Here is a 20,094-nt window from a genome sequence, read left to right on the forward strand (position 1 = left end):
GTTCAAACAGCAAGTACCAAAACCTGTACCAAGTTTCGCAACATACTGATGAAGTAAAAAAATTCTAAAAATCCAAAACGGATTATTTCTCAGAGGGTTAAAACCTTTTAGCAGGCTCCTCCGTTGTCGTGTTTCATATTACACATTTGCTTCTAATATTGACAAAACGCATATCGTTGGAAAGGTCTGAGACTCAAAGTTCCATATTTGGCGACTGTTTTGAGGTAGAAATGATATTGTGACAGAAATGTATTAATTTGAACGCATAAAAAAATAATTCAATGAAATGTGGGCATCACCTGGTAAGCTATTTTTGGAATAGCGCCTTAAAATCTCATAGGAACTTCAATTTTTGTGATATCAACTTCAAATTTAGTCAGACATATGGCTTTGATTTTTTAGCAATTTGAGTAAAAAAAATATTTTGTAAAATATATATTTGGCATAAAATTAAAAAATTATTAGTACAGTACATTTGCTTTACAGTAAAACTAAACTTCAATAACTTTTTTTATACTTCCATTTTTTTTTTTACTGATTTCACTTCATCAATAATCTTTAAAGGGCCCCATTATCGATTTTTGAAAATGACCTTTGATGTAGTGTGTAACATAGCTCTAAGTGATTGAAAACATCCTGCAAAGTTTTAAATCTGAAAGTGCACCGTATATAAAGTGATTGTCTTTAAAAAGTAAGAGTCGACTCTGAGTTAATCAAACGTATTGTTTTTCAAACGAGTCATAAGCCATTTTGTTGTGACGTCAAGACAAAAAATTAGCATATTGCCCGCCCACTTATTGCGCGCGCAGACACCAGGGAAAACTTGAACCTCATGACGAGAAGACGCTGTGCTCTACAATGTGAAGGTGAAGCCAGTTTCAGTGGTTAAATTCATCTTTACCACGATATCACAGCAGTATAATCCTAAACTTTTGCTGTGTTCCCTTTATTTCACTGACGACTGCTTCTCAAATCTCAAGTTCAATGCAGGATTCGCAAAACGCGTGCTCTTGAAAGATGGTGTTCAAAATAATTAGTTTTGAGTTTTATATTGTGTAGATCTCCTGCTAACTGGCTAACTCACGTAATCACTGTCTTACTGAAATACTTCTGCTAATCAGTTGTGGGCCACGATTACCTATAACTGTGTCTATTAATGCAGATCGTCTGTCGTTCTCACTACTTTGAGGAAAGATTAAAGGATTAGTTCACTTTTAAAAAAACTTTTGCTGATAATTTACTCAACCCCATGTCATCCAAGATGTCCATGTCTTTCTTTCTTCAGTCGAAAAGAAATTAAGGTTTTTGATGAAAACATTTCTCCATATAATGGACTTCAATGGGCCCCAAACGGTTCAAGGTCCAAATGTCAGTTTCAGTGCAGCTTCAAAGGGCTTTAAACGATACCAGACGATGAATAAGGGTCTTATCTAGCGAAACGATCGTCACTTAAAAAATAAATAAAAAAGTTTAAGTTTTATAAGCACAAATGCTCGCCTTGCTCTGTTCTGTGATGCGCGTTCGTGACGTCATGTAATACGCAATTACGTTGAAAAGGTCACGCTTTTCTGTCCTGACGAAAATTTTCTTTTAGGCTTTTTAAAGGGGTGGTTCGGGATTTTTGACATCGGACCTCATTTTTAAGTCAGCCTGGTTGTTATTCATCAGTGGAGACATTTTTTTTTTTTTAATTATCCAGTCCTTATATTTGGATAGTTAGCCGATGCTAGGCTAGCGCGAGTCAATGGTAGATGTTAGCCAGCCATTAAAAACCGTTTTACCCACTCCACAGTGCACCAAACGCAAATCAATTATAACACTAGACTATCGATGCAAATGTCCATTGAGAGAATAATGTTAGAAATCAAACTTACCTTTCATCACATTGCATTAGTTATAATTTGTTCCCTGTAATCATAAGCCTTGTCTACAGCAGCAGCGGAGTGATATTGATTACCTAGGCAACCGAGTGAGCCGGTACACACATGTACTACACACACTGTAGTGCGCTTCTGTTCTGTGTTTACTTTTTGCCGCATTACTAACCGGAGCAAAGTAAAATTCCGCAGCTGCTGAGAAACTAGTTCCTTTGGGATCATTGAGATGAAAGGTAAGTTTGATTTCTAACATTATTCTCTCAATGGACATTTGCATCGATAGTCTAGTGTTATAATTGATTTGCGTTTGGTGCACTGTGGAGTGGGTAAAACGGTTTTTAATGGCTGGCTAACATCTACCATTGACTCGCGCTAGCCTAGCATCGGCTAACTATCCAAATATAAGGACTGGATAATTTTTAAAAAAAAATGTCTCCACTGATGAATAACAACCAGGCTGACTTAAAAATGAGGTCCGATGTCAAAAATCCCGAACCACCCCTTTAATATTAAAACACCCAGGATACGCACACGAAATGGGCATTTTAAACGATAAACTGACACAAAGACATTTGAATATGTGTATATGGTCCTCCTTCCGCACATTTTAAACACTGACTCGGTACTTCCGCCTACGTCAAGCGTGACCTTTTCAACGTAATTGCGTATTACATGACGTCACGAACGCACATCACAGAACAGAGCAAGGCGAGCATTTGTGCTTATAAAACTTAAACTTTTTAATTTATTTTTTAAATGACCGATCGTTTCGCTAGATAAGACCCTTATTCATCGTCTGGTATCGTTTACCTTACCTGTCACCCCCCTTTTTGAGAATGGACATTAAAATGCACTATTCAAGCTTAAATGGTTGTAAAAGAATGCTTTGGAGTATAGACCCAAGTTTGGTCTTGTTTTAAAGGGAAAAAATAGCAGATTATTACTGAAGTGAAATCACTTCAAAAAATTAAAGTATGAAAAAGTTATGGAAGTTTAAATTTACATTAAATCAAATATAATTTATTTAATATTTTTATTTTATATAAAATATATATTTTACAAAATATGTTTTACAAAAAAATTACTATAAAATCAAAGCCATATATCTAACCAAGTTGTGTTCCAAATTTGAGGTTGATATCACAAAAATTGAAGTTCCCATGAGATTTTGTTTAGGCGTATTACCAAAAATAGCCACCGGGTGTCATTGAATTCCATTGAATTTAACTGTATGCATTCTACCATAACAAATTAATAAATTTCTGTCCAAATATCACTTCTGTCACAAAATATGGAACCTTGAGACTCAGACCTTTCTGACAATATGTGTTTTGTCAAGATTATAAAATATTTTGATCATAAATTATGAAACATGACGACGCCCAAAAGGGGAGGAGCCTGATCAAATAATTTAGAGCACCGTTTCTATGGTAACACAATGTCCAATTTCAAAACAGTTTTCACAGGATGAATTCTGAGATCGTAAGCTTTCAAATGATACGTAATTTATGATAACTACTAAAATATGTGATGTAATAAAAAAGGCAATAAAAAAGATAATATTATATTTTAGAGGATAATATGTATATTATACTTTTTAGAGGATAATATTATTATATTTTTTTTTTTATTGACAAATACTAGATTAAATGTTTTATTATGAACTTTTAGCATGAAAACCAAAGTTTCAATTATTAAAAGTGTGCGCGTCGACTTTTTGTGACAAACGCCAGAATTATGTGTTATTATGTCGATTTTTTGAGGTCCGCTCTTGTCATAAATTCATCTATTACTGTTCCTGCATGAATTGTAACAAAAAACAGTGCTGAAATATCTATTAAGGAGTCTTAGACCTTTCCAACGATATATAGTTTGTCATGATTAAATTAGGATTTAATTGTAATATAGTGAAGTAAACTTAGGCGTCCGGTATACGGCCTCCGGTATAAGCCCTTTGAAGCTGCACTGAAACTGTCATTTGGACCTTGAACCGTTTGGGGCCCATTGAAGTCCATTATATGGAGAAAAATCCTGGAATGTTTTCATCAAAAACCTTAATTTCTTTTCGACTGAAGAAAGAAAGACATGGACATCTTGGATGACATGGGGGTGAGTAAATTATCAGCAAAAGTTTTTTAAAAGGGAACTAATCCTTTAAGCATGGAGCAAGATTTGTTTTACCAACGTTTACGTTACACAGTCATTCACGCTAGAGCTCGGCTAATGTACGCACTGTTATTGATACAGTTTCCACACGTTCACCGCAATAAATTCGAAAAATACAATTAAAAAGTACAAGTAAAATAATGGGTTTGTTGATGGACATGCACTTGTTAATGCTGATGGTGAGGAATTACAGTTGCAACATCTCATAATGTGCCTCAAACTTGAGTAGCGAATCACTGAGAAACACTGAGTCCTGCTCGAGTCGTCCTTGCGATGGAGGTTCGGGTTCAATAACTAGTTCTTCCGATGTTTCATCATCGGACTCGCGCTCGCATTGATATGGTAAAATCAACGTCATTGTTCGTTACTGTGTTTAGTTTACTGTGTAGGAAGCCTCAGGACCATAGACTGTAAAAAAATACACGCAGAACTGACGTTGTTATGGTAACGGTCACAACAATCACATCAGACTGAGCTGTCTGGCCAATCAGAGCAGAGTAGCTCGCGGAAAGGAGGGATTTCGAGAGATTGATTCATCTGACGAGTCGTTTGAGAATCATTGAAATGTTGGTGATGTGCAAGTGTATATTATGAGAAAATTAAACAGTTTTTTGACCTTTGATGCATGTAAACCTGTTGTAGGAGACTCCAAAACAACATTAGGAAACTTTAAAATAGCATAATAGGGGCCCTTTAAAAAGTAAGGGTGGGCAAAAAAATCGATTCACATATGAATAGTGATTCAAACTTTACCGATTCAAAATCGATTCATAGAATTCCAAAAATCGATTCTTGTTTTTTTTATTGAAATATATATTTTTTGGTATTGTCCTGAAATGAGTTTAGCTTGCCATTCTCATAGATGGCGCAGCATCGAATTCACACTTACGCCTGCACACTCTTGTCATAGCCTTGCGTGACACGCGCGTCTCAGGTGTGGCCCGAGTCGTGCGGAAAACGCGTGCATGCAGAACCGACGCCTATTTTTCTTGCGACGCGCAAGCGTGTTGAAAGCGTTTCCAGGCAAAATAGAATGTTTATATGTCATTTTGACACGAATATTCATATTAATAAATGACATTTTGATGTTTGAAAGTCTAGGTTTTGACATAAATGCAGATATAATGTAGGCTTATTGTATTTTTTTTATCGATTTTCAAAAATTGCACCTGTCAATACAGAACAAAATATTCTGTAGCCTATTTTGCCGTCAATAGCCTACTCCTTAAACTACATTTAGCAGTATTGTTTGTTTGATCTGACTACAGCACTTTAAAGCTAAATGTAAAAAAAATGTATTTAAGTTTTAATTTAAACTTGAATTAAATGTATTTGAAAGCTGGCCAAAGCTTGGCACTTTGCACTGTTTAGTTGCAAAAGTTTTTATGAAGACAAAGTAATGTCAAACTTCATTTAATTTGTTATTTCTTTTCTTTTAAATTGTATGTCTACTGCAATCACACAGGAAAAAGTCAACTACATTTACATACTGTGAATCGTTTTTTGAATCGAGAATCGTTTTTGAATCGAATCTTGAGACTAAAAATCGGTATCGAATCGAATCGTGAAATTTTCTGAATCGTGCACCCCTATTAAAAAGAGACCAACCTTAGATCTGTCTTCCAAAGCATTCACGAGTTACATCCATCTATGCTAAGGGGTTAAACTTATGTCAAAACAAACTACTTTTTGTGAAATATTTTGCTTGTAAACTGTTTGTGCATCTTTCTTTTCAATAAATACACACTCGCTTTGATGTGCTCTATTCTAATGCAATAACTTTCAGACATTTGTAAGTGTTAGTTAAGTGTTTTGGGGTCAAATCCTGTTGGACGTCGTGTTCTGGTTTCAGATGTTTTAAAGTCTCAGTGACTCAGTTTTACAGCATAAACACAGACGATTGAGCAACTCTGAGCTCCTGAGAAGCTCAAGACCTCCTACAAAGTCAAAACAGAGAGATAAAAGCCTCTCGTCTTTACATTGCTTTGCCTTATATAGAGCAGAATGCTGCTCCTGCCATGGGCTGATGATGGGATGTACTGTTTATATACATACATACGGTGTATTTGAAGCTGTTTCTGAGTTCTGTTGAAGTAGATGAGAGACAGACAGATAATGACGGTTCACCAACACACATACTTCACTCATCACGTCACACCATTTACTCTGAGAAACCAGCTGTTTCTGAGCCGCTGATTGCTGTCAATACTCCATCAACCTCAATCCTTAGTCTCTCTCTCTCAAAGCCAAATTTGAGAACTTTGCTTTGAAAAAAATGATGACAGTATTTCAATTTTTAGTTGAATTATTCAATAGCAAGCAACTTCTGTCGTCATTTATTCACCTTTATGTTGTTTAAAACATGTTTTTAGTCCTGTCAAATGCAAAAGGAGATGTTTAGCAGAATATCTAAGCGGTTCATAAAACACTTATTAATGTGATTAGTGCACTATATTCCCAATTTTCTGAAGTCATATGATGCTTTGTGTGAGAAACTGACCCACTGAAATTAATAAATAATAATAATAATAATAATACAAGTGAAAATGTTTTTGTTTGCACACAGCTGGAAGTAAATAATTACTAGAAAACAGTGCATGTGTCAAATGGACGAGTGTTATGATTATTTTATAATCTTCAGATTCAGCGTTTTTTGTTCTATAGCCGGGTTTTCCTAAACTTGATGAAAAGCTAATAATGAATTAAATCATAAAAATATAAAATTTAAATAAATAAACTTTTGTAAATAAAAACACCTAAAAAACAAAATAAATAGCATGTCACGTGACGATTAACAGACGCGAATGTGACGTTAAATTATTAAAATATTAACTCAAAATATCAGGGGGTGTTTCAAGTAAATATGTCAAAGGGGTTCGGAGATTATTTTCGGATAAATATTTTTTTTTTTAAAGTTATAATTCTTTTTTTATTTTTTTATATGCTTAATTTGAACATTCAGTTTACAATGTGAAAACAAAATGAGAAAACAACTATAAATATTAAGAATAACAGAAATATAAAGAATAGTAAAAAAAAACTGTCAGAACTAGATCGTAAAATTAACGAGAAATGAAAAAAAAAAAAAAAATTTAAACATTAATTAAGGTAAAAAGTGTGTAGGTCGTGCGAGTTTGTACATGTACTGAGTGCTTTTGGGTGAAGAGAAGATGAAATTGTAATCTTCTTAAAAATCAAAAAAATAATTCGTAAAAATCTCAAGTAAGAAACCCCCAAAAAATTATTTACAATTTGAAAACTAAAAATCTAACGTTACATAGATAAATAATTTGATTTATTATAAAGCAGGCATTTAAATCCGCTTTTAAAAAAAATCCAAAAATAACAGTTTTGGGATTCATTGAGAAATTTAGCAAGATGTTGCTTGAGATAAACCAACTAACTTAACGTTAACGTTATAATTCGCGCACGTCGATCACCGCGGCGTGACGTCACGTGAAGCAGGTTAACGGCTCATATTGACGGTGTTTAACAGACTCACCTGAGATGTGACACACGGTTTGATAATCATCACAACAGTCCCCGCTCCTCCTGCAGTAAGTGTCGCAGTAACACACGGTTCTCCTCGCACTCTTCTCCACACACTCGTTATTCCGTCCCGGACAGCATCTCGGTGTCGGTCTGTCCGCGCATCCCGCCTCACACACTCCGAACACACACATTACCAGCACAAACACCGCACAAACACGAGCTCCCATCATTATCATCATCACGACGCCTCAGAAAACCTATTCGGGCTTCCTCTGACACAAAAGATAACTTAAAATACACTTAAAATAACTTTCTCACGAATGTGCGCACTTTCAGAAGAACAGAGTGAGCGTCGCGAGTCCAGTCAGCAGAAGTTCATCTGTGCTGAAGGTGCGCGCGCGCTGAGTGACTGACGCGCGTCTCGCGCAGCGCCCCCTGCAGGACGCGCACGCAATTACACACATCAACATGGTGTCTAGAGGCCTAGAATAGATCATCAAACATGTCAAATGTTAGATTAGAAAGATGAATTCACAGAAGTCTGTGATCTAAACCCATATAGAGGCCTAGAATAGATCATCAAAAATGGATTAGAAAGATTAATTCAATTCACTTCTGGGTATTTTTTGCACCCATACATCCTGAATATCTGTTTCTGCTAAACAATGCTAATTTCTACATTTACTAATACATTATTAAAATCAAAGGTTGTATTTGTTAACATTAGTTAATGCACTGTGAACTAACATGAACAGACAATGAACAGCTTCGTTTTTATTAACTAACATTAACGAAAATTAATAAATACTGTAACAAATGTGTTGCTCATTGTTAGTTAATGATACACTCTCAGAAAATAAAGGACATAATTGTACCTTTAGGGCTACAATGGCTTGTGACTGGGGCTGTACCCTCAAGGGTACAATATTGTACCTTAACCTTTAAAAGAAACGGTACATATATGTACCTTTTAATGCTTTTTGACCCTCAAAAAGGTCCATATGAGGAACAATGATAAGCCCTATGGGGTACGTTAGTGTAGATTGTACCTTGGGGGACAGAAATGGACTCCTACTGTACCCCTATTTCTGACAGTGTAGTTAATACATTAACTAATTATAATGAACCTTATTGTAAAGTGTTACCGACATTTCAAATGCGTCCGGTCTGATCTGAGGTCAGCGCTCTGAGCTGTTATTATTATGTAACATCTGTTTGTTTCCTCACTTCGGTTATGGGTGATGGACGTGATAATTATATGATTATGGTGCGATTATGAAATACCACCCACAGAGAGCGAGAACGAGCTGGTACCAGCAGCTAATTCATGTAACGGAGTCAGTTTGTCTGACAAAGATGGAAAACATCACAAATATCTGACAGAACACATAATAGAGAACAGATGGAACAGTGCGTTTGTATTGTGAAAGCATTTGATGCTAATCTCAGTTCAAGTTCAGATAGTGCGAGGAACAAATAATGCAGGAACAACAAAGAGTAAGATAACAATAGTCCAAAAAAAATTTTAATATCTGAAAAAAGCAAACCAAAAAAAAAGTCTTACTCTGTATTTTTGTCTTGATTTCCAGTGCAAATATCTAAAGATACATTTACTTGAGGTGGAAGATTACATAAGTCTTGTTTTCTGGGAAATTAAAAAAACAGTAAGTTTATTTTTCTGACTCCACTGGCAGATATTTTTCTCATTTTAAGCACAAACTCGCTTCATTTTGATCCATTTTTCAGACTTTATATCTTCAGTCATGTTGCATCTCCAGTAAATGCATCTTGATTTAAGAATCTTTGAGGAACGCGAGACAGAAAGCCTGATTGCAGAGAAACTGAGGAGAGACGGGTCACTCTGAATGCCATTACTCGCGCATCAGAGCTCATGTATGCGCTCACTCATGTCCAGGACGGCACCGTAAAACATCTGCTGGTGGGAGTTCTCCTGTGACCAACAAAAGACAGATATACGTGACCACTTTCAGATACTCTTGGGATATCTAAGAGATGTTTGATGTACATGAAAGACAAGTTATATTATTTGGTCTGATAATAATAATTGCCAAGAGGCTGATCTTATGAATCTGGAAAACTGATTCAGGTTCACTGTAAAAAAAAAATCGGTTACATTTACGGTAAAATACCGGCAGCTGTGGTTGCCCGAAATTTACCATAATAAGTATGGTAGCAACATTTTAGACTTTACAGACTTTACTTAAATTTACAGTAATAAACCGTATTTAATTATAATGTTAATTTACTGACCTATTGAAGTATTTATATCTGATTTGTACCATAGTAATACACTGACAACCACCAATCACATTGAAGATGAAAGTCACATGATGAATTAAAGATCATCACAAGCAGCACTTTCACAAGAAAGATAATACTAATATAAAGAAGCTGCATGGTGTCATTCACACAAACACTAAACACCATCATGGTAACACACGTGAAATTTTAGAAATGCAATAAGCATTAATTTAACAACATTAAATGTAACATAAAACCCTAATGTACATAACTGATTAGAAAAAAATAAGAAAACTATGAAGAAACATAGTTATTTCAACAAAAATACATCAAATGTGAAGTGTCACGCAGGGAATTGTGGGAATGTCAATTTACATTTTTTCACTGTAAATTATACAATGACTTGTTCTTTTTCACTTCCAAAAACTGTAAATTTAACGGTATTTTACAGTAAAATTACATTAAATGTACCATTAGATCTATCACAGTTGTTTACCGTATATAGTAAGGAAACTTTCTCTTCTTAACTAATTAACAGTTTTTCACTGTAGCATTTTACAGTCTTTTACTGTTAAAATCATGATCATTTTTTACAGTGTTTGATAGAGATCTTGTAAACATGCTTGCATTGGGAGGATTGAGATCCATTAATAACGACAAATCTGAGATATTTGATAAAACCTGGGGATTATTGATGTAAGTGCATTCATAGACCCCTGTTAACGCTAAAGTTATTAGTAATGGAGTGTAATGTGTATTCATAATGTTGTGCGTTAAGTTTTATAAGACAGCAGACAAGAGTCAGGATAATGCGCTTTATCTCTTTTCTTGAATTGTACGCAATCATTGTTGTCACTGTCATTTTTATGAGTCATAAGAGTATATTTTATTTGAATAGGCTGTATAGATTAAGTGACTATAACATTTACTAATTGGTCTCCTTCTTAAGCATTACCTCTCCAGTCAAGCATAATCTGTCTTTATGCATTTGTCCCTCAAATGTTCTGTTGTTTTGTCATAGGTTACTGTATACACTCACCTAAAGGATTATTAGGAACACCATACTAATACTGTGTTTGACCCCCTTTCACCTTCAGAACTGCCTTAATTCTACGTGGCATTGATTCAACAAGGTGCTGAAAGCATTCTTTAGAAATGTTGGCCCATATTGATAGGATAGCATCTTGCAGTTGATGGAGGTTTGTGGGATGCACATCCAGGGCACGAAGCTCCCGTTCCACCACATCCCAAAGATGCTCTATTGGGTTGAGATCTGGTGACTGTGGGGGCCATTTTAGTACAGTGAACTCATTGTCATGTTCAAGAAACCAATTTGAAATGATGGTCAGAAACAATGCTCAGGTAGGCCGTGGCATTTAAACGATGCCCAATTGGCACTAAGGGGCCTAAAGTGTGCCAAGAAAACATCCCCCACACCATTACACCACCACCACCAGCCTGCACAGTGGTAACAAGGCATGATGGATCCATGTTCTCATTCTGTTTACGCCAAATTCTGACTCTACCATCTGAATGTCTCAACAGAAATCGAGACTCATCAGACCAGGCAACATTTTTCCAGTCTTCAACTGTCCAATTTTGGTGAGCTTGTGCAAATTGTAGCCTCTTTTTCCTATTTGTAGTGGAGATGAGTGGTACCCAGTGGGGTCTTCTGCTGTTGTAGCCCATCCGCCTCAAGGTTGTGCGTGTTGTGGCTTCACAAATGCTTTGCTGCATACCTCGGTTGTAACGAGTGGTTATTTCAGTCAAAGTTGCTCTTCTATCAGCTTGAATCAGTCGGCCCATTCTCCTCTGACCTCTAGCATCAACAAGGCATTTTCGCCCACAGGACTGCCGCATACTGGATGTTTTTCCCTTTTCACACCATTCTTTGTAAACCCTAGAAATGGTTGTGCGTGAAAATCCCAGTAACTGAGCAGATTGTGAAATACTCAGACCGGCCCGTCTGGCACCAACAACCATGCCACGCTCAAAATTGCTTAAATCACCTTTCTTTCCCATTCTGACATTCAGTTTGGAGTTCAGGAGATTGTCTTGACCAGGACCACACCCCTAAATGCATTGAAGCAACTGCCATGTGATTGGTTGATTAGATAATTGCATCAATGAGAAATTGAACAGGTGTTCCTAATAATCCTTTAGGTGAGTGTATTTAAAAAATGATAATAATTATCTTTTTTTTTTCATCATTGTTATCGTTGTTCTGTTTGTTGTGTGAAAAAGCAAAAACGCTAAAATAAATGTTTGAAAAAAAGATACGAGGTCTGAATCACAGCATGTGGTCGAACGTCTCGGTCATATTTGACTTTGAGATCTTGAGACTGAACAAGACTAGATTCGGTCAAACATGAGGGAGAGAGAAAGGGATTCCTTTCCATGAATCTAACAAAGAGCTATTGTAGCAGGACATAAAGAGACGAGGAATCTCTCAACAGTGTGTGTGTGTGTGTGTGTGTGTGTGTGTGTGTGTGTGTGTGTGTGTGAGACAGACAGGAGACAGAGACACTGGGAAGAAAGAACTCAAACAATCCTTCATTCTGCCACAGAGAATCTGCCGATACAGAACTATTGTTGTTGGACGGCTCCTCCAGAGGTCACGTCTGTCAGACGCACACCAGTATGGGAATGGGAATGAGTGGGAATGGGATTCATAAGCTTGCGGTTCGATTCTGATCTTGACTCAACCCCTAATAAATCTTTTGGCCTGTTGAACAGTATGCTGGAAACACAGGGAAACCTGTCAGCTTGTATTATTATTATTATTATTAAAGGTTAAATTAACAACTCATTCATATACAGTATGGCTGGGTATTGTTCAGAATCTTTCGATCCGGTGCCATTTTCGAAACCTCAGTTTCGATACCGGTTCCTAACGATACTTTTTTCGATACCAATTTTATGAAATCCATTTTAACAAGATTACATAACACATTACCTCAGAAAATTTTGGTTTTATTTTTTCAGTTTGACTCATGCTCCTTAGCCAGTGCACAAAGGAACAAAAAATGTTTTATAAAGAGCCCATGCTCACCAAAGCTGAATTTTTTGAAATAAAAAATACAGTAAAACTTGTAATATTGTGAAATAGTATTACAATTTACAATCTTATTTGAATATATTTCAAAATGTAATTTATTCCTGTGATGTCAAAGCTGAATTTTCAAAATCATTACTTCAGTGTCACATGATCCTTCAGAAATATGAAAACAGTTTGCTGCTTAATATTTTGGAAACTATGATACATTTTTTCATGATTCTTTGATGAATAAAAATGTCAAAAGAACAGCATTTATTTAAAAACGAAATATTTTGTAACATAACACATGTTTTAATGTCACTTTTGATAACTTTAATGCATCCTTACTGGAAAAAAAAAATTCTGACTAACCAACACATTTCTGAACGGCTGTGTACACTCAGTAGGTTATTACTGCAATATAAACACTGTCAGAGTGATCAACAAGGTATCTCTTCATTTACCAGTCGAAGACGGAGCAACTTTCTGCTCTTATGTTTACTCCGTGCACCGTCAAGTGCTTCATCATATCTGTCGTGGTACCGGTCTTTGCAGCAATTATTTTACCGCAAATACTGCATCGCGCGCTGTTGGCATCGAGCCTGGAGAAATGTACCCACACTTTTGATCGACTTTTCCACATCTTTAAGGTAATATGTGTGTGCTCGCGTCTCATGAATATGTGCGCGGAGAGTTTGTGTGTGTGTGCTCGCGTCTCATTGAGTATGTGCGCGAGTTTTGTGTGTGTGCTCGCGTCTCGTATGCGCCTGGAGAGTTTGTGCGTGCGCGCGTCTCATATGAGTAGCCTATGTGCGCGGAGAGTTCCGCGCTTCTCGTGTGTGTAGAGTTACGCAAACTCTACACATGTATGTGCGTGAGCGACTTTATGTGTGTCGTTGTGCATTTCATATGTATTTGTTTGAGCACTGACGTTGACGAGTTAACTCCTTAGGTATCGAAATCTGGTACCGAACAACATGTCATTTTTCGATACTCTATAGTATCGAGGCAATTCGATCAGTATCTAAAAAGTATCGAAACTCGGTACCCAGCCCTATAATATACATAATATTTTTAATGATATAAAAGTAAAAATTTAATAAACATGTTATATAGTGAATATATTTAGCAAAATGTTTCTTTTTAGATTCTTCTTGCAAGAGTTTTCTTGCTTTAACATGCTGTGTTGTCATCGTTCATAAGCTGTTTTATTAGTGGCTGAAACACTCATCGACTGATTACATGAGACATGATTTATAAGCTCTACTTTATCTTTCATCATCCCTTCTGATGTTCATTTGTGAAGAAATAAAGAGAAACACAGATCGGTCCATGTGCCGCTAAAGCGATCTGTCTTTCTCTTTATTAGGCTACTTCATGAATGAACATCAGAAAAGATGTTGAAAGATAAAGTACAGTTTACTGAAATGAATCTGTCGCCACATTAAAGAACGCCAAAACACATTTTATTGTTTGAATTTTGTAATAAAAAAAGCTAAGCTTTGAAAGCTAAGACTATTTCATATCAAAAGTAATCTGATCTGTCTGTGGTGTGAGAACTGTCAATTATTTTAAAATAACACACACACACACACACACACACACACACACACACACACACACACACACACACACACTCTCTCTCTCTCTGACTTACACACACACACACACACACACACACACACTCTCACTCACACAAACAGACACTCTCACTCACTCACACACACACACACACACACACACACTCTCTCTCACTCACACTCACACACACACACACAGACTCACACTCTTATTACACACACTCTCTCACACACAAACACAGACTCACTCACACACACATACATACACACACACACACACACACACACACTCTCTCTCTCTCTCTCTCTCTCACACACACACTCTCTCTCACTCACTCACTCACTTACACACACTCTCATTTTTACTTTTACAAGCTTGTATGCGTGAGAGTTGGCAGGCTGCATACGTCATAAAGGATGTCTTGTTATTTCAGGACAGTCACCATTATAAAACTGACCGTTATTCCCAGTGAAGCGTTGTTGTGATTTCTCAATGACTTAATGACTCAGTTTACTGAAAGCCTCAATGACCGAAAGCCTCAATGACGTATGTGGCCGTCAAACGTGACCTCCGGAGGACACAGGTCACGGGAAGATCACAGACACTCGCCTAGCAACACCCTAGCAACTGCATACCAACACTAGAACACCTTAGAACCTGCATAGCAACCACCCACAACACTCTGTTGTCATGGCGACCAGTTCAGGACAGGCAACAATTCACTCACATGTCCCTCAGAAAATGTAAACTGTAGTTCAAAAACATTCATATATATTAAAATAACAATATATAAAATAATAATAATAATATATATTATTTAGCAAACACACCCATGTGATAAAGGAGATTTGCATTGCACTATGGCCCAATTACACTGAATGTGCACTATAGGGGAGACCGGGACGGGTGCAACACTTTTTTGCATTTCTCTCAGTTACTCAGAGACTATTTGGACTAGACCAACCAAATTTGTATATATTAAACTTGCATCTGTCTGCTAATTACCCATACCACACTGTAAAAAATGTCTAACCTCCCCAACTCAGAATTTTCTAGTGACTGGTCACATCTAAATTTTTCAATTGGCCCAAGTGAAATTCTGTAAATTAAATTTTATAATTTACAGAATTTCACTTGGGCCAATTGAAAAATGTAGATGTGACCAGTCACTAGAAAATTTTGAGTTGGGGAGGTTAGAAATTTTAAAGATGATTACATACGACATATCATTCACAGTATTTATTTGAATGGAAGAAGCCAGGGGCCGGTTTCACAAAGATAGTAGATAGTCAGACTTCAGATAGACATCAAAATCAGACCGTTGCACAAAGCACTTAAGACTCTGACTGTCTTAAGTAGGACTACACTGCAATGCATTCTGGGTAAAATAAGACACTTTTCAAAACAACATGGCGGATCGAGTAAGCGCATTCAACCGCTCAGTGCAGTTTACCCCAGCGGAGAATATGTGTTTGTTGGAGGAGTATAACAGTTACAAGGACATTTTACATGGGAAATTTAGCGGAGAATGTAGTAACAAGAAGAAATGTTTACATTATGAGCCATTTCCCCTTTTCTTTTGGCTGTTTGTAATGTAACTGATTGTTACTGTTGGTTGCTAAGGTAACATCCCCTGGGGCCGGTTTCACAAAGCTATTTTAGACCGATCTATAGTGTTAGACAAGTCTAAAATTTGCTCAAAAGGGAAAATGGCTCATAATTTAAACATTTCTTCTTGTTACTACATTCTCCGCTAAATTTCCCAAGTAAAACGTCCTTGTAACTGTTATACTCCTACTTAAGTCCTACTTAAGATAGTCAGAGTCTTAAGTGCTTTGTGCAACGGTCTGATTTAGATGTCTATCTGAAGTCTGACTATCTACTATATCTAAGCCATAGTCAAAGTCTATCTTGTGAAACCGGCCCCTGATGTTGCAACTGACCCCGACCCAGGGTGCGGTTGCAACATGTTCAAAATACCTTAAATTCCACTAATTAACTTTAGCTTTTTGTCTCAATGAGCACAGAATTCAGAAAATATTAACTGTTTTACTATAATATTAAAGTATTATTTATTTATACAATAATATTATTGTATTATTTATTGATTTAGTCATATTTATCCAATAACAGTTATTGAGTTTTGTTAGTTTATGTGTAGAAACTCCACAGATTCAGTGTGCAGATGTTACAGACACTATTCAGTCTCTCCATATTTCAGTGTCAGACAGGAAGAACTGAACAATTTGCAATGCAACAAACTTTTATTAATCATGCATTTATTGTACAAAACTGCAACTGTGTTGTACAATTTGCTTTTCTTCACATGCACTTTTCTTTGTGGTTTTCTTTGCAGAGTTTAGTTTTTGTTCTGTTTCTAATGCTTCCTTCACAGGAGTGTCTGTAAGGATGGCAGTGGAGCGTCGTCTCCTGCCTTTTGCACACTTTTTCCTGGCTCCTGGTTTGGGATGTGGGCGGATATCTTCTGGTGAGAAGTCCACTGTACCCGTCCCAGAGGTTGATGGTCTTGAGGGAGACGCACAGAAGGAAGGCGGCCCTGTCGGAGGAGGCACGGCGGCTCGGGGACGCCGTATCGAGAGCGTGGGGTGCCTCTTTAGAAAGCCAGAGAACCAGTCAACACCAGCCATACTGGTCTCACTCCACTTTGGGGGAAAGTTGCAGTTGTAGCGAGAGGCTAGTTGAAAGGCAAACTTGCGAACCTGAAATAAAATGTACAGTAAATATACAGTAAATAGTAAATATCTCTCTCTCTTATACAGGCTACATAATTCTCTTGTTAAAATCTTACCTCTTTGGGATTTAACCCGTAGTATAAGTCAGCTGCCCTATTCAAATACTCTCTGAGACTCCTCTCTTGGTCCTCTGAGAACACTTTCCTGCTGGTCCAGTACCCGGCTCTCGGTAACGTATCCGATCCCTCGCCTGTAAGTTTCTCTCTTTTTTTATTGAATCGGAATAAGGTGGTGTGACAGATGGCGAAGTCCTTGGCCACTGCCCTGACTGTCCTGCCCTCATCCCTGATTACATCTGATGCTCTCTCCAAAATATTGAGGGGAACCCCTCTGTTAGTAACCCTCTTCCTCACTCTTGGCATACTGAAAACAAACAGAATAAAACTAGCCTTCTTACTATCCTTTTATATCCCACAGTGACTGTAAAATCCTGTTGCGTGGTCTGTTTGGATATGTCTGCTTAGCTTGGGGACAGTTGCAACACCTTATCAGCCATGACAGAACATCATGTGCTAGCTAGACACACTGACCTTCACACATGCTAACCATGTCACTGAGAAGTCAACAAAACAACAATTCAAACTAAGCAAGTTTTGATTCACTCATGCAAAAGGTCAGGACAGTGTGACAAAAAAACAGCTCATGAAAAAAAATGTACTTTCATACCTCCAAAACAAGCTTTGTTCAATAAATGCAGCAGCAGATGTTGAATGTGTCTCCTGTCTTCTTGGTGGGGGATGGGGGGGGGGGGGGTCTAACTGTGCATGTGTGGGTGTCATCATCACTCCAGCTTTCTGATTGGAGGAATAAGATTTGTTGCTACTGTCCCCAGTCTCCCTACTTCAAAAGTTAAATGTATATTTTTACAAAACATTACTTGCAGAAAATATGATATTAATAAAATGTAAGGACACTTAATTTTTTAAACAAAAATGTACAATTATTAGGAAAAAAAAGTGGCATGCAGCTCTACTGCTAAACATAACCGTCACTGACGCGTAGCAGATCATACAAATTCATATGAATTTGCCACCAATTCACTTAATAAGTTATAAATATATTTAAATACATGACATACAATATATTACATTAAAGTATATTATCGAAAAACCCTCTTATCAAGAACATGTAAAGGTTCTCCATTAACATCAAGTTGTTTATTTAAAAAAGAAAAGAAAACACACACACACACACACACACACACACACACACAACTAGAGATTACTAGTCAGAACCACCTATAGGTTGCCAAATTTCATCTTTTCCTATGTATTATTTATAGGGCTGCCATATTAGGCCTTATTCACAGCAGCGCCATCTTTGATTTTTAACGGGAAGGAAAGCGAGGCTGTGAGGGATAGACATGCATCTCTTCAGTGGGTTGTTCTGTTATTCAAGGTGTTTTTGGATTATTCTGCTCACAAAACACTGCAAAATATCTTTGGTTCGGTTACTCCCACATAGATGTGCTTCATTGGCCGTCCGCCATATTGGAATACCGCCACTATTGTTCAAGTTAACTCGTATAGATCGTATTTACGAGTTGAACGCACATGAACGCCACCACAATGTCGTAAATACGAGCTCTGGATTTTCTTTAAGCCCCGATCTTAACGAGTTGTGTGTGTGTCAGTGAGAAACATGGCAGAATAGCTTAGCACAATACTTATTAGCAGTGATATTGTCAGGCTTTTCTATTTACAGCGAAGTAAGCCAATTGCCTGGACATTATAATATAACAATATAATATGCAACGATAAAATTTGCAGTGGCTTCATAAATTAATTAAAAACATAAAAAAGCAAAGTACCTGATGCACATTTATTTGTTCTTTATTTTCTAGAATAGTTTAAGAACCTTGATGTAGTTTTTGTGTAATTAAGACAGAATGTACACCGCCATCTTACTCCGACGAAAGTTAATTAAAAGCATCATGCCGTAATAAACACGACTTCCCAGAGGACTTGACCAATAGTTAGACTCATGTCATGTATTAATATCATCTATATCTGAAATAGACTTTAGCAGATAATTTTTATAAGACAAGAATACAACAAGACGAAGGCATCAGCTAACATAACATTACAAAGTTATCATAGTAAAAGTAAAAACATTATCATAGTAAAAACTTATGTTGAGTTAATAAACACACAAACCAAATCAAGCTTATCTCGTTTGTTTGGGAATTTAAATCTCAGTGGTTTCACAAACAGAAGTTGCGCAATGTTGTGACAGGAATCAATGTTTTTTACTGAGCGACCGTTCCAAGATGGCGGGCGCTCAAGTGTCTGTTGCATCCATAGACTGTGAAAAAAATAGGTTGCATCTCTGCGTAGACATATCTATGGATGAACTCCCATTCGAGAATAATTAGAAAAAGAAAACCAGCAGATTCAATTATGTCACAGACAGCTTATTTAACTGAAAATAAAATCGTTTTATTAGCATTTAGTATTAAGAAGCCTTCGCTCCAGATCTACCAAGAAACAAAAAGCAAGAACATATATGGCACAAACAACCCCACTGAATATTTCTAAAGGGCCCAATAATAATAACACACACGAACACACAGAAGATCAACATCCGTCCACATTCAGCATCTCTCCGTGCGGGATTCTGCCCTCTAGCGGCCAGCAGCAGCACTGCACACTCAATAACCATCAATAACAACAATATATGACACTATTTCACCTCATACAAGAGAGAACGGACACACACAGAGCTGGAGACTCATGCTGCAAAAACTGAAGGGTTTACACAGAAAACATCACACTGGAAATAATGCATTTCAGATCCGCTCAGTGGAGACACTGCTCTGTGATCAATCACATTTACAGTACATGTGTGTTGACAGCAGCTACTGTACATTCACCGAATCCATATTCTTCCAGTTATATATCTAATACATCTGATATTGCACATGGAC

General features: G+C 36.9%; 1 protein-coding gene and 1 long non-coding RNA gene across 3 annotated transcripts in view; both read right to left on the bottom strand.

Annotated features, from left to right (window-relative positions):
• Positions 1–7,944, bottom strand: part of LOC307173459 (somatomedin-B and thrombospondin type-1 domain-containing protein) — a 34,421-nt gene extending 26,477 nt beyond the window's left edge. The window contains exon 1 of one of the 2 annotated variants that reach the window (XM_079896597.1): positions 7,546–7,944. In XM_079896597.1, the coding sequence (XP_079752723.1) occupies positions 7,546–7,774 (229 nt within the window). In that variant the 5' untranslated portion in view covers positions 7,775–7,944. The remainder of the gene's footprint in view (positions 1–7,545) is intronic. The other variant, XM_079896598.1, reaches the window with a different exon arrangement.
• An 8,781-nt stretch (positions 7,945–16,725) lies between these two features.
• Positions 16,726–17,909, bottom strand: LOC307173478. Its single transcript, XR_013823860.1, has 3 exons — positions 17,835–17,909; positions 17,225–17,531; positions 16,726–17,135 (listed from the first exon to the last, which is right to left on the bottom strand). It is a non-coding gene; the product is annotated as an uncharacterized lncRNA (long non-coding RNA).
• Between the last annotated feature and the right edge of the window lie 2,185 nt (positions 17,910–20,094).

The sequence above is a fragment of the Squalius cephalus genome, assembly GCF_949319135.1.
Source record: "Squalius cephalus genome assembly, chromosome: 16".
In the NCBI taxonomy this organism is placed as follows: Eukaryota; Metazoa; Chordata; class Actinopteri; order Cypriniformes; family Leuciscidae; genus Squalius; species Squalius cephalus.